Source organism: Natrix helvetica (genome assembly GCF_964273705.1).
Source record: "Natrix helvetica genome assembly, chromosome: 11".
Classification (NCBI taxonomy): Eukaryota; Metazoa; Chordata; class Lepidosauria; order Squamata; family Natricidae; genus Natrix; species Natrix helvetica.
The window spans coordinates 13,045,261-13,058,724 of NC_138562.1; the positions used below are offsets into that span (position 1 = coordinate 13,045,261).

The following is a 13,464-nucleotide window of genomic DNA, read 5'->3' on the forward strand; positions in this document are numbered from 1 at the left end:
GCCCTCGGACCGGAAAAAAAGGAAGAAGCGGGGCGCCGGGTGCGCATGCGCGGAGGGGCCGGCCCCGGAGAGGCACGTGAAGGTCGCCCGCCCGCTCCATCCATTCAGCCGCCCGAGCTCTTCTCCTTCCAAGGCGGGCCCGTCATGGACCCGTCGTCCGTCGCGGGGGACTTGGGAGCGGCCGTCAACGACCCGCAGCTGCAGCACTTCATCGAGGTGGAGACGCAGAAGCAGCGCTTCCAGCAGCTCGTGCACCAGATGACGGAGCTGTGCTGGGTAGGGAGGGCCGGCGGAACTCCCTGCCACTGGAGTGGGGAGAGGGGACAGGGGAGGGGGAGAAGGGACCCCCCATAGTACAGGGGGGTCTTCAGTTTACGAAGGATTGAACCCCATATTTAAGTCGTTGAGTGAGACATTGGTTAAGTGGGTTTTGCCCACCTTTTGTTGCCACCGTCGTTAAGTGAATCATTGCAGGGGTCCAACGAGTGATGTGGTTACGAAGTGAATCTGATTCCACCCCCCCACCCCCACCCCCTCAATTGGCTTTGCTTGTGAGGAGGTTGCAAAAAGAAGCTCCAAAAAGTGACTCCGGGACATTGCAGCCGTCGTAAGTCTGAGTCAGCTGCCAAGTAGCTGAATTTGGATCAGGGGATGGTAGAGGCGCTGCAGACATTGCAACGGTGAAAAATGGGCGTAAGCTCCCCATTTTCGGTGCCGTTGTAACTTCAGCCCCTGAAGGAACTGTTGTACGAAGAGAACTACCTATATCCCAAAGGTGCTTTTATTCCCCCCCCCCCCCAAGGAGGCAACGAGCTTCTTGGTTTTTGAAGATGTTTCACTTCTCATCCCAGAAGCTTCATCAGCTCTGACTGGATGGTGAGGAATGGAAGAATTCATTCATCCAGTCAGAGCTGAAGAAGCTTCTGGGATGAGAAGCGAAATGTCTTCAAAGCCCAGTTGCCTCCTTGGAAAAAAAATAAAAAACAGCTTTGGGAGAAACGTGACCTGGATGACTGAGAATCTCCGTAGACAGAACTACCTACAATTCCCTCTCCCTCCCAAGGGACAACTCTCTGCCACTTGATTTGTCCCCATTGGGATAAGGGAAGTAATGGGGCGCTGGAGCCACTGGTGCTTTCCTGGAGCAGCCTTCCCTACCCCTGAGGCTCGCCAGCGCTTCTGCGGTAACCCCCCAAAATGGGTGGTGGTGGTGGTGCACCAGCTTTCAGCAGGCTGGAATAGAGCCTCCACAGCCAGGAGCAGTCTCCTAGGAGTGGAATTCTAGCTGCTGCTGGCAATAAGAGGGTGCTTCTATGCCAGTGTTTCTCAAGCTTGGCGACTTTTAAGTCCTGTGGACTCCCCAACCCCAGTGACTGGGGAATTCTGGGAGTTGAAGTCCACAGGACTTAAAAGTCGCCAAGCTTGAGAAACACTGTTCTATGGGGAGAAGAGCGCTTAGCTTCGTGCCAAGCAGGCTTCTGGGCGGCATCTAAGAACCAGGAGGCTGCACGGAGTGGCACTCTTTTATGTTTTATATTGGGAGCTCCTGGCGTGCCAATATGTACCGCTTTGCCATTTGGTGTGTTACGTGTGTTTCTTTCCACGCTGTTCTTTGGAAAGCTCAAAGCAGCTTAGATGGAGGTTTTCCCCTCTAATTGGATTCACGCGACAGCCCTGTTAAAGACTGCTTAGGCTGCGCCCAGCGATTCAGGGTCATTCAGTGATCCACGGGGTTTTCTCTGCCGCCACATCACACTATTATGAGCACCGAGCACCACGTCAGTGTCGCCGATCCGACTGTTGAAATCCCCTCTTGCTTCTCTCAGTGCAACAAGGGTTGCTTTCACCTAACAATGTCACCCAATCTGCTTGTTGCCAGGTTAATGCCTGGCTTCTGCGCTTGAGTTGGACAAGCGGCTTATTTTAGTACAAACCCAAGATTTGTGGCAAGTGGCTATGTATCTATCTATCTATCTATCTATCTATCTATCTATCTATCTATCTATCTATCTATCTATCTATCTATCTATCATCTATCTAGCTATCTAGCTAGGTATCATCTATCTAGCTATCATCTAGCTATCTGTCTATATCTGCCTGCCTGCCTGCCTGCCTGCCTGCCTTTCTATCTATCACCTATCTATCTATCTATCTATCTATCTATCTATCTATCTATCTATCTATCTATCTAATATCTATCTACCTACCTACCTACCTACCTACCTACCTACCTATCATCCAGCTAGCTATCTCATCTGTCTATATCTATCTAATCAGCTTTCTGTCTGTATCATTATCTATCCATCCATCTATCTATACAATACAATACAATACAATAGCAGAGTTGGAAGGGACCTTGGAGGTCTTCTAGTCCAACCCCCTGCTTAGGCAGGAAACCCTATACCACTTCAGCCAAATGGTTATCCAACATCTTAAAAGCTTCCAGTGTTGGGGCATTCACAACTTCTGGAGGCAACTTCTGTTCCACTGATTAATTGTTCTCACTATCAATCTCATCCATCTATCTGCCTGCCTGCCTGCCTGCCTACTTACCTAAGTGTTACAAATTGTACATGTTGAGTTTTTTGTGTGGCTGGAAACAAGTCTCGGTTCAGTTGGCAGCAATTTGGGTAGGCTGAAAAAAAGATTTTTTTTAAAAAAAATGTATTTATGTATTTGCTAGTCACAGGAAGGAGGGTTCCCCTCGCTGTTGAATGACTTCTCTTTTGTGACACGGAACAGGAGAAGTGCATGGATAAGCCTGGCCCCAAGCTGGACAGCCGAGCCGAGACCTGCTTTGTGAACTGTGTCGAGCGTTTCATTGACACCAGTCAGTTTATCCTGAACCGGTTGGAGCAGACACAGAAATCCAAGTCACCCTTCTCCGAGAGCCTCTCTGACTGAGCGGAAGCCTCCAGTGGTGCTGTTTTATTCGTTTGGAGAGAAGGAGGGGACGCCGATTCCAATGGAAGAGGAGGAGAAAGAACCGAAGGAAGGATTTTTAACGATGATAAGCTGGGAGGGAGCTTGGCCCCCACGTTTGCGATGGACTTCAGGGCTTCCTGGTCACCTAGTCTAATTCTGGTCTTAAAATCCCCTACTGGGTGAACATGAATAACCCATGCAACATCACACACCTGCTATTTAACCTGGACTTCTGCTGTCTTAGATTTTAATTGTTTTTGTTTTCTTCCCCTGGATAATGGGAGCTTCATAACCAGAATGGTGGCTTGACTATCTTTACCCAGCAGTAAGGTGGGGAAAGCACAGCCCATGAAACTTGAAAAAAATGTTCTTTTTTGAGATAAGGGGGCTGGGAGGCCTGAGATACTAACGCAGCTCCGGGGGGGGGGGGGAAGTAGGGGTGCAAATGTGCCTTTAAAGCGGTATTGTGCATAAGCACGACTCTTTCAAACAATCCCAAATGTTGCTTGCTTGAACTGGCAGCCGAGCTAACCTTTGTAAAACGCAATTGGACAGAGGGGCTACAGGGATGCATTTGCAAAAGGGCACCAGTAGAGACCCCTTGTCTTTCTTGAGGTGTTTTTTCCAAACCTACCTCAGCACAGTAGAAACACACACACACACACACACACACGCCAGACGTGTGGCTGTTAAGAGGAGTTGTCGCTCACGTGGTCATGTATGTCTCTTGCCAAGTACCAAAATCAGATCTTGACTTTCTACATCAAATTCCTTGCCTCCCGATCAGTGGAATAAAGATCAATTGGATGCATTTTAAGCTGTTCGAGTCGGTGGTCGTTCCTTTTAGTTCGCCGTTGTTCTGATGTAGAGAGGGGAATGCTTTTAGTAGCAATTGCATGTTCCAGACTTCTTCTTCTTGTTGTGAAGTTGTGTCCGACCCATCGCGACCCCCATGGACAACGTTCCTCCAGGCCTTCCTGTCCTCTACCATCCTCTGGAGTCCATTGAAGCTCACGCCAACTGCTTCAGTGACTCCATCCAGCCACCTCATTCTCTGTCGTCCCCTTCTTCTTTTGCCCTCCATCTTTCCCAGCATGAGGCTCTTCTCCAGGGAGTCCTTCCTTCTCATTAGGTGGCCAAAGTACTTGAGATTTCCTGTTCAGGATCTGGCCTTCTAAAGAGCAGCCAGGATTGATCTCCTCTAGGACTGACAAGTTTGATCACCTTGCTGTCCAAGGGACTCGTAGGAGTCTTCTCCAGCACCAGAGTTCAAAGGCCTCAGTTCTTTGGTGCTCAAAAGGTTAGTTCCAGACTAACCTTCCTAAAAAGTGTGGCACTCGAAGAGGGTTAGATTTAAATTCTGGACTCTGCCTCAACCTGAGAATGAATCCTGGTGCTTTATAGAACTAGTGTGCTGTGCTGTTAAGCGTTCTCATTTTGCATTGAAGTCAGATCTTGCAACCTTTTGCTGGTCAGTTCATAAAGCAGGCAGTCCATGAAGTGTCTAACCACGGGTTTTAATTGCTCCTTATCCACTGACTGGGAACGTACGACTTCAATAAAGTTGCAGAGTTTGCTGGCCCTGCTGCCTTTTTACCAAAGATCAGGAAATGCTGATTTCATTGCCAGTGGTAAAGTCATTTGATGTGTGAGGGAAAGAACTTTTTGGAGAGATGAATGTAAAATACGAGACGTTTTAATTGGGTTTCTGCTATAAATTATTTCACTAGCTTAGCCATATCCAACTCTTCAGATTATAGAAGGATTGCTGCATTGGTCTGCCCAATGACTGACCAAAAATACAGGCGTTCTCTTGCAACTGAGTCTTGGTGCCCTAAAACCTGACACATGCTAAATGTTTAATCTGTGGTGATATCTAAACTTTTACGAATTACCTCAAGGCTTGTTAACTATTTTGTTGTTTTTCTATTTCCTGTGGTCTTATGAGTCATGAGTGAAACCCAGAAAATTATAGAGGGAAAAAAAAGGCCCAGTTTCCAACAATTCATAAATACAACCATTAAATTTAAAGGTAAAGGTTCCCCTCGCACATTCCCAACTCTAGGGGGCAATTAGTCATTCCCAACTCTAGGGGGCGGTGCTCATCTCTGTTTCAAAGCCGAAGAGCCAGCGCTGTCCAAAGATGTCTCCATGGTCTTGTGGCTGATATGAAGGCGCACGGAACGCTGTTACCTTCCCACCAAAGATGGTCCCTATTTTTCTACTTGCATTTTTACATGCTTTTGAACTGCTAGGTTGGCAGAAGCTGGGACAAGTAACGGGAGCTAGGGATTCGAACCACCAAACTGCCACTCTTTCTGATCGACAAGCTCAGCGTCTTAGCCACTGAGCTGCCACATCCGTCAAACACTAAATTTACTAACTGTCAAATTTTTTTAGAACTGAGATCTTGGTACCTGGGAACGGAAGTGATTTTCCCTCACTTTGAACATGGTTAATTTATTGGCTGATCGATAAACTTATCTGTGCCTGTAGCTCTCAAAATTGACATTACAGTGATATGATGGGACTAAGCCGAATACAAATGGAAAAAGTTGGGAACTTAGAGGCAGCCTTTGTTATCACAGATCAGAAACTTATGACTGGTATTCCTGACTTATACTGGTTTGGAGTAGTGTTTCATTTTCGGCTCTAAACTCCCAAGGCTTGGTTTTCCTAAATGTCCAAAGGAACAAGAGTCTACCCAGGTCACTTTTCTACACTTAAATGGCCGATCACCCACCTTATTACATTCTGCTGCTGCTAGAATGAAAAACAGAAAGGAAAGGTGATTTAGGAATTCACTCCACGGATGCCAACACAAAAATTAGATGGGCAGTCAGTACAAGTCCATTCCTGAACCTGAAATATGGGATTGATTTATTATTTTTAAAGGAAAAAAAATAAGCCGAAGAAACACATTTGAAAAATACCTTTTAATAACGCTTTTAAAAGTCACACTTTACATTTGCAACATACCTTCTAGTTGTATAAAGAACATATTTTATTTTACATAATTTATAGAGCTTAAGGCAAAGCCTAGAAGGCTTTGTACATTCAAAAGGCAACGGAATGCTGTAGTGGATTCGGAGAGCAGCTGTAAGAGGGGGAAAAAAAAGAATCTTCAGGGTAAAGAAAAGTTTGGGAACAAATTTCAATAGACCCGTTGCTTATTTTTTTTCCAAGTGTGCCTTGTTTAAAGAGTTACATACTCCCCATTTATGCCTTCAAGGTCGTTCCATTTTCTTTTCCTCTGCATTCTTCCAGTTCTTATCTGCCACTTGGAAGGGAAAAAGAAAATATTTTCTTTCTCCGTGTTCCTCTCTGTCTCTTGCTCCTATCCTCCTTCTCTGGGGTGCCTCTTGCATTCCCACGATGGGACAAGATCGCTTGGCCATTCCTGGGCTCATGGAGGTATTCGTATTTTTACAACAATACACCTATAAGTATATTCCCCCAACCACTTTATATATATATATATATACTTTCAACAGTGGTTTTGTGTGCTCTGGAGGTTTATACCCCCAAGTTTAATCCACGTACACAAAACTTGGCATGCTTTTTATCTGGAAGCTGGAAAGAAAGAAGCTACACCCATCCCCATAAACTACTGCTAGTCTTATCAGCTTGACTCTTAATAGGACTACCATCAAGTAAGGTAAAGGTTCCCCTCGCACATATGTGCTAGTCGTTCCCGACTCTAGGGGGCGGTGCTCATCTCCGTTTCAAAGCCGAAGAGCCAAAGAAATCTCTGGTCATGTGGCCGGCATGATTCAATGCCGAAGGCGCACGGAGCGCTGTTCCCTTCCCACCATGCTTTCGAACTGCTAGGTTGGCAGAAGCTGGGACAAGTCACGGGAGCTCACTCCGTTACGCAGCTCTAGGGATTTGAACTGCTGACCTTTCTGATCGACAAGCTCAGCATCCTAGCCACTGACTCCCTTACCATCAAGTATGCTTCCAGTTTTTTACTTAAATTTTTAAAGAAACGGGGAGAAGAAACTTCCAAAAGAGCTCGCGTGGTTTTTAGTCAACCTAAGCTTTCATAAACATTGACTGTCTTCCGATTTCTCTGTCCCTTTCTGCAAGTCCTCTGAATCCAGAAGAGGCTGGTGAAGACACGACCGGTCTTTATCTCCTCCCTCCCTCCACGAAGCCCCCGGGAGATCTTTCTGCTTATGTCTCAGGAAGACGGGCAGCAGATCGGCCGTGAACGGCACATCTCTGAAAGCGTGGAGAAGGAAGATACCCAGCACGATGGTGAGGAAGCCGCTTATGGTGCCGACGATATTCATGAGGAGCAGATGCTGCCACTCTTTGAAGAGGATGGCGGAGCAGGTCATTACGGCCGTGGTGAAGAGGACGTAGTAGATGGGGGTGACCACGGAGGTGTTGAAGATGTCCAGGGCCTTGTTCAGGTAGTTGATCTGGACGCTGATGCAGACCGCCAAGCTGAGGAAAAGCATCCAGCCCAACGGTTCTTTCCAGGCGGCCTTCCCGGCAAACAGCTCTTTCAGGGCAATGCCCAAGCCTTTGACGCAAGCGACGGAAAGGGAACCGATGGACGAGCAGATCAGGACGTAGACCAGGACGTTCCTCTGCCCGTAGCGAGGCGCGGCCACGAAGATGAGAAGAGCCGAACTCGCCAGCATGCAGGTGGCAAAGACAATGAATCCTGGAAGAGGAAGGGAAAGAAAAGACGTTTTGTGACTGGGTGTCAGGGTTCCCACTGATGCCCTAATTGAATCATGAGCCTCGAGCCAAGCTTCAAAAGAAACCCAGTTATTTATTAGGAGCTTCATGTTGGCAGGTTCCCAAGGGAAGCCAGCTCTGACCCCACTTAATTTCCTGTACCTGGATCTTTCAGTTTCTCCAACATGGAGTCCAGACTGGCCACCGTTTCCTCTTGAGGAGCATGGATCACCATCACAGTCGATCCCAAAATGCACAGGAGGCACCCGATCTTTCCATGGATGTTCAGCTGCTCATTCAGGAAATAGGAGGCCAAAACAGCACTTTAGAAGGAAAATAAAAAATAAAATAAAAAAGGCTTCTCAAGATTAGGTTGCTGGAAGAGAAAACGCAGCAGCTACAAAGATGGTCCTAGATCAGGTGTTGGCGAAACTTTTCAGCATTCAGTGCCGAAACGGAAGTGTGAGCATGCGAAGGGGGGGGAGAAGCGCTACAAACCGAAACAGGAGTTTCCCGGTGTGCATGCGTGTGCCAGGAAGCTGAGCTTCCACTTTCCGGCATGCGCGGCAAACCTGGTCTTCCGGTTTGTGGAATGTATGCATGTGCAAAGACCAGGTGGCCGGCTCGGCTCAGCTTCCGGGCGCACATACACGCCAGGGATCCGCTCTTCCAGTTTCCAGTGCTCCCGCACACACGAAAACCAGCTGCACGTGCAAAACCGGGAGAGCAACGGGTGACAGCTGGCGTGCCCGGAGAGATGGCTCTGTGTTCCAATTCCGGCATGTGAGCCATAGGTCTGCCATCATGGTCCTAGATGTTAAGGAGTCATCTCTTAAGATGTGTCCGACAACATGACTTTGAGCACTAACACGGATGATGTTCCCTAGTTGGGTTGTGAAACATGCGTGAGAAAACAGCCAAGCTCCGGGAATACCAAGGATCCCACAGTCCTCCTCCCGCTCAAATCCTTCTCCCTTCTAAGCACTGACAATGTTGCCTAGTTGGGTTGTGAAACATCCCTGAGAAAACAGCCACGCTCCAGCAATACCAAGGATCCCACAGTCCTCCTCCCGCTCAAATCCTTCTCCTTTCTAAGCACTGATCATGTTGCCTAGTTGGGTTGTGAAACATCTGTGAGAAAACGGCCAAGCTCCAGGAATACCAAGGATCCCACAGTCCTCCTTCCACTCAAATCCCTCTCCCTTCTAAGCACTGATAATGTTGCCTAGTTGGGTTGTGAAACATCTGTGAGAAAACGGCCAAGCTCCAGGAATACCAAGGATCCCACAGTCCTCCTTCCACTCAAATCCCTCTCCCTTCTAAGCACTGATAATGTTGCCTAGTTGGGTTGTGAAACATCTGTGAGAAAACGGCCAAGCTCCAGGAATACCAAGGATCCCACAGTCCTCCTTCCACTCAAATCCCTCTCCCTTCTAAGCACTGATAATGTTGCCTAGTTGGGTTGTGAAACATCTGTGAGAAAACGGCCAAGCTCCAGGAATACCAAGGATCCCACAGTCCTCCTTCCACTCAAATCCCTCTCCCTTCTAAGCACTGATCATGTTGCCTAGTTGGGTTGTGAAACATCCCTGAGAAAACAGCCAGGTTCCGGAAATACCAAGGATCCTACAGTCATCCTCCCGCTCAAATCCCTCTCCCTTCTAAGCACTGATAATGTTGCCTAGTTGGGTTGTGAAACATCTGTGAGAAAACCGCCAAGGTTAGAGAGCACCAAGGACCCCTTGTTTCAACCCCAAGCTACAACGATGTTTCTTTATAACGTGAACGTACCTGACTAAAACACTCAGGGCTCCCAGAGGAGTAACCAGCGTTGCTGGGGCGAAAGCATAGGCGGCAAAATTGGCAGCTTCTCCAATTCCCACTGTAAAATAAAAACGACTCGTCAGGAGTGCCAAAAAACTCCAACCCCTAAATCAGGGGTGTCCAAACTTGGGAACTTTAAGACTTGTGGACTTCAACTCCCAGAATTCCCCAGCCAGCATGGCTGGCTGGGGAATTCTGGGAGTTGAAGTCCACAAGTCTTAAAGTTCCCAAGTTTGGACACCCCTGCCCTAAATGATGAAATTCAGTCATTGCTTGTTCTGAGTTTGACCCAAGGCAGAGTCACTTACTGACTCCTCAGTTGTGATCGGAAATAGTTCAGACTTTTCTTCCCCCTCCCCCCTCCAGGATACAAAGTGCGTTGGTACCACGGGATCCATTGGGCGGGGTAAGGAGCAAATAACTAATCTGGCCCCCGGAAGCACATCCGTGAAGTTCCCTTTTGTGTGTTTGTGATTCTTCTAGGTTGACGATGCCCCTAAAATACGACAATATTTAAATGGGATGGCCATTGCTTTTGTAGATCTCTCAGCAAGGGTTATGGGAGAGGAAGCTCCTTCCTCCAAGAATGTCGACATTCTGCCACAGGCCTTATAAATTAAAATATTGACGGGAAGGGTGAGAAATCACAAGATGTACTTACTGGATATTAGGCCTCCCCACCAGAGCCACTCTCTCAGATACGCATGACCTCCCAGGCCTGGGGGGGAAAAAACAAAAAATAATCAGAAACTGAGAAAGTGGATTACCTAAAATGAGAACCTGGTGTGAGAAAAGATTCAACAGATCTAGGAGACTAGGTGGTGGAATCCAGTGGGTTTAAAACCAAACCAAACAGTGCATATGGCTTTTATCTTTAAAATGTTTTACTGAAGATATGCCCAAAAGTGGAGGTTAAAGAAAGCATGTAAAAACAATAAAACAAAAAGTGATAAAAAAAGAGAGAAAACTATGACATTCCTTAAGCATCAAGCAATACTTAAAGTAAAGGTTTCCTTCGCACATATGTGCTAGTTGTTCCTGACTCTAGGGGGCAGTATTCATCTCCGTTTCAAAGCCGAAGAGCCAGCGCTGTCCAAAGACGTCTCCGTGGTCATGTGGCCGGCGTGACTCAATGCCGAAGGCGTACGGAACGCTGTTACCTTCCTTAGGTGGCTCCTATTTTTCTACTTGCGTTTTTTACGTGCTTTCGAACTGCTAGGTTGGCAGGAGCTGGGACGAGTAACAGGAGCTCACTCCGTTACGTGGCGCTAGGGATTCAAACCGCCGAACTGTCAACCTTTCTGATCGACAAGCTCAGCGTCTTAGCCACTGAGCCACTGCATCCCCTATAAGCAATACTTAAAAGCTTCCAAATTTTAAAACAGAAGATAATAAGGATGGCCAACTGTAAAGTCTACACCAAAGGAGGACATGCTGACTCACACAAGTGCTTTTTCCGAGAGGCAACTTTCCTTGCTTCTTTATTTTTTCTTTGAAAACGTTTTACTACTCATCCAAGAAAGCTTCTTCAGACAACAGGCTGCGTCATTTTTCTTTCGACCAGCAGATACATCCGTTTTTTTTTTCAAAACAGATGAATTTATTACATACGCCTCCTCCAATCCTGCCCTTAACGTCAGGAATCCTGCTTTTCCAATTCCTCAGAACAATTCTCCTAGCACACCCTTAAGAGGACTACAACTCCCAACGATATTTAAATGATGCTTTTCTCATTCTCACAGCCCGTTCCAGATCTACCCTTACCTGCTCTGACGGCCCCCCGGCCATTCAGTCGAAGAAGTCCTTTCTTCTTCAGGATAAAACTACTTCCAATAAATAGGCTGGAGGTGATAGCCAAACCCAAACCAACGTAGAATTCGTAACGTCCCGTGAAAGTCCCCATCTGGATTGTTTTGGAGGAAAAAGCCGGAGAGAAATTAGAGCTATCAAAAAAATAAAAATAAAAATGCTGTAGTTAGATCTTCTGGACTGGTTTCTGAAATTGACTCATTAATTAACCATTCCATAGTCATCCACCCACATCCTGCATACATCTACATGAACATATGCTGAGGCATGAATCTTCTCTGTTTCCTAAGAGTTCGGGGGTGTGACAATTGTGTGAAATGTTCTGGTTTTGATTTACCGAGTGAAAGTAGGCGCTGGGGTTTCCATGATGTAATTTAAGGCGTGTGTGTGTGTGTGTGTCAATTTCCCAAGGCCAAGGATCCTTGGTCTCAAAGCAGCAGAAGGGATCGGGAGAGAGGAAGTGGGCTCTCCCTTCAATATATATAAATACCTTCAAGAATAAATACAGCCCATGCCAGTCATTTCCAATCACCTCTCCTTTCGGTCCCATTTGAAACCAGAATTGGGTAGCAATGGTGCGTAGGCCTGATCATTCTGACATTACAAATACTTTAATACAAGAGATTATCCGTAGTTCAGGACAGTGGAGCCTTCCCTGAGCTTGGTGGTTTGCTTGCACACATTTCATTACCCAACTAAGTAACATCATCAGTGCTGCGGAGTGTGGGGCTGGCTCCCTATTTATATACCTGCCGGTGCTGGGTGTTTTACCCTTGGTTACGCTCTTGTTTTCTACCTGTTGCCTGGTGTTTAATCCCCGCTTAATCCGTGTATGTTAGTTACCGGAGAGGTGTGTCTGTTTTTCTTAGCCTTTTCATTCTCTCTTTTGAGAATGTGGGCAAATGTGGTTTTGCTCCATGGGGTCTCTTGATAGCTGTCTGAATGCCAGGCTTATCTCCAGAGGGGTGGGTGGGAGCTCCACCACTGGAGGATTTCAGGAGGAGACCAGAGAGCCATTTATCCAGTTTGATATAGGGTCTCCTGCTCAAGCAGGGGGCTGGACTAGAGGACCTCCAAGGTCCCTTCCGACCCTATTACCCTATGTTCTATATTCTAAGGATTCCATATTCTTAGAATATATAGACATACATACAATAGATAAGAGATAGATATATAGAGGTGTGTGTGAGTGTGTGTGTGTGCTGCACTGGCTTCCTGTGGTCTATCGAGTGCGTTTCAAGGTCTTGATTACGATCTTTAAAGCGCTCCATGGCTCAGGACCTAGTTACCTGCGGGATCGTATTCTGCCCCATACATCCTTACGACCCATCCGCTCGCACAGAGAGGGACTTCTCCAGGTGCCGTCCACCAGACAGTGCCATGGGGCGGCGCCTAGGAGCAGAGCCTTCTCTGTGGCGGGCCCAGCCCTGTGGAATGACCTCCCCCCGGATATTAGGACCACAACTGACCTCCGCTCCTTCCGTGTCAAGCTCAAGACCCACCTTTTCCAAATAGCTGGCCTGGCTCAACCATAACTTCGTAACGCTCCTGATGGGTTTTTTAATTTAGTATTTTTTTAAGGGGATTTTAAATTGTGTTTTTAATTGTCTTTCACTTATAAGTCAACTCTCCTCCATGCACATATGTATATGTCTCTGTTCTTTTTGTATATATGTTTGTCTTATGTGTATTTTTATCCGTTTTGATTGTACGCCGCCCCGAGTCCTTCGGGAGAGGGTTGCGGCTAATCAAATAAAATTATTCTTATTCTTATTCTGTGAGAGAGAGAGAGATTTTCCTTGCCTGGGCACGATGGGTACTGTAGTCCAAAGGAAGGCTCCGGGGAAGACTCTGTTTCCCTTCCAACATTTTGAGCCTCGCCCCATCCCACCTCCGCCTCCATCACTGGGTGCTTTTTAAGAAGACTCTAGAGACAGCCACTTATCTAAATTGGGATAGGGTCTCCTGCTTGAATTAGGGGGCTGGACTAGATGACCTCCAAGGTCCCTTCCAGCTCCATGCCATTCTACTCTATTGCCACCCACCCACCCATACACAATGACCACGCCCCCCATCCAACCCCAGGCTCCTTTCCCCCTCCCCCCCTTTCCAACTCACCCCAAACCTAGACGACCCTTCCCCAAAAGACGAAGAAAGCGAGGAACTCCGGCGATCCCGATGCGGACAGCGGACAGCTCCGATCTCACTCCGCGG

At 47.2% G+C, this 13,464-nt stretch overlaps 2 protein-coding genes across 3 annotated transcripts; one reads left to right on the top strand and one right to left on the bottom strand.

Annotated features, from left to right (window-relative positions):
* Positions 1–17: 17 nt before the first annotated feature.
* Positions 18–3,348, top strand: TIMM8A (translocase of inner mitochondrial membrane 8A). Its single transcript, XM_081964326.1, has 2 exons — positions 18–276; positions 2,743–3,348. Exons 1-2 carry the CDS (start codon positions 46–48, stop codon positions 2,902–2,904), a joined length of 393 nt encoding a protein of 130 aa, XP_081820452.1. The 5' UTR covers positions 18–45; the 3' UTR covers positions 2,905–3,348.
* Positions 3,349–5,842: 2,494 nt separating this feature from the next.
* On the bottom strand, positions 5,843–13,464 carry LOC309397654 (magnesium transporter NIPA2-like). 2 transcript variants are annotated; one of them, XM_081963866.1, is made up of 6 exons: positions 13,369–13,464; positions 11,206–11,344; positions 10,103–10,159; positions 9,409–9,499; positions 7,780–7,940; positions 5,843–7,600 (listed from the first exon to the last, which is right to left on the bottom strand). In XM_081963866.1, the coding sequence occupies exons 2-6, from the start codon at positions 11,342–11,344 to the stop codon at positions 6,969–6,971; spliced, it is 1,080 nt and encodes a 359-aa protein (XP_081819992.1). In that variant the 5' UTR covers positions 13,369–13,464; the 3' UTR covers positions 5,843–6,968. The 2 variants fall into 2 exon arrangements, with proteins under 2 accessions (XP_081819992.1, XP_081819993.1); XM_081963867.1 differs by having other exon boundaries at positions 11,206–11,384; positions 13,369–13,456.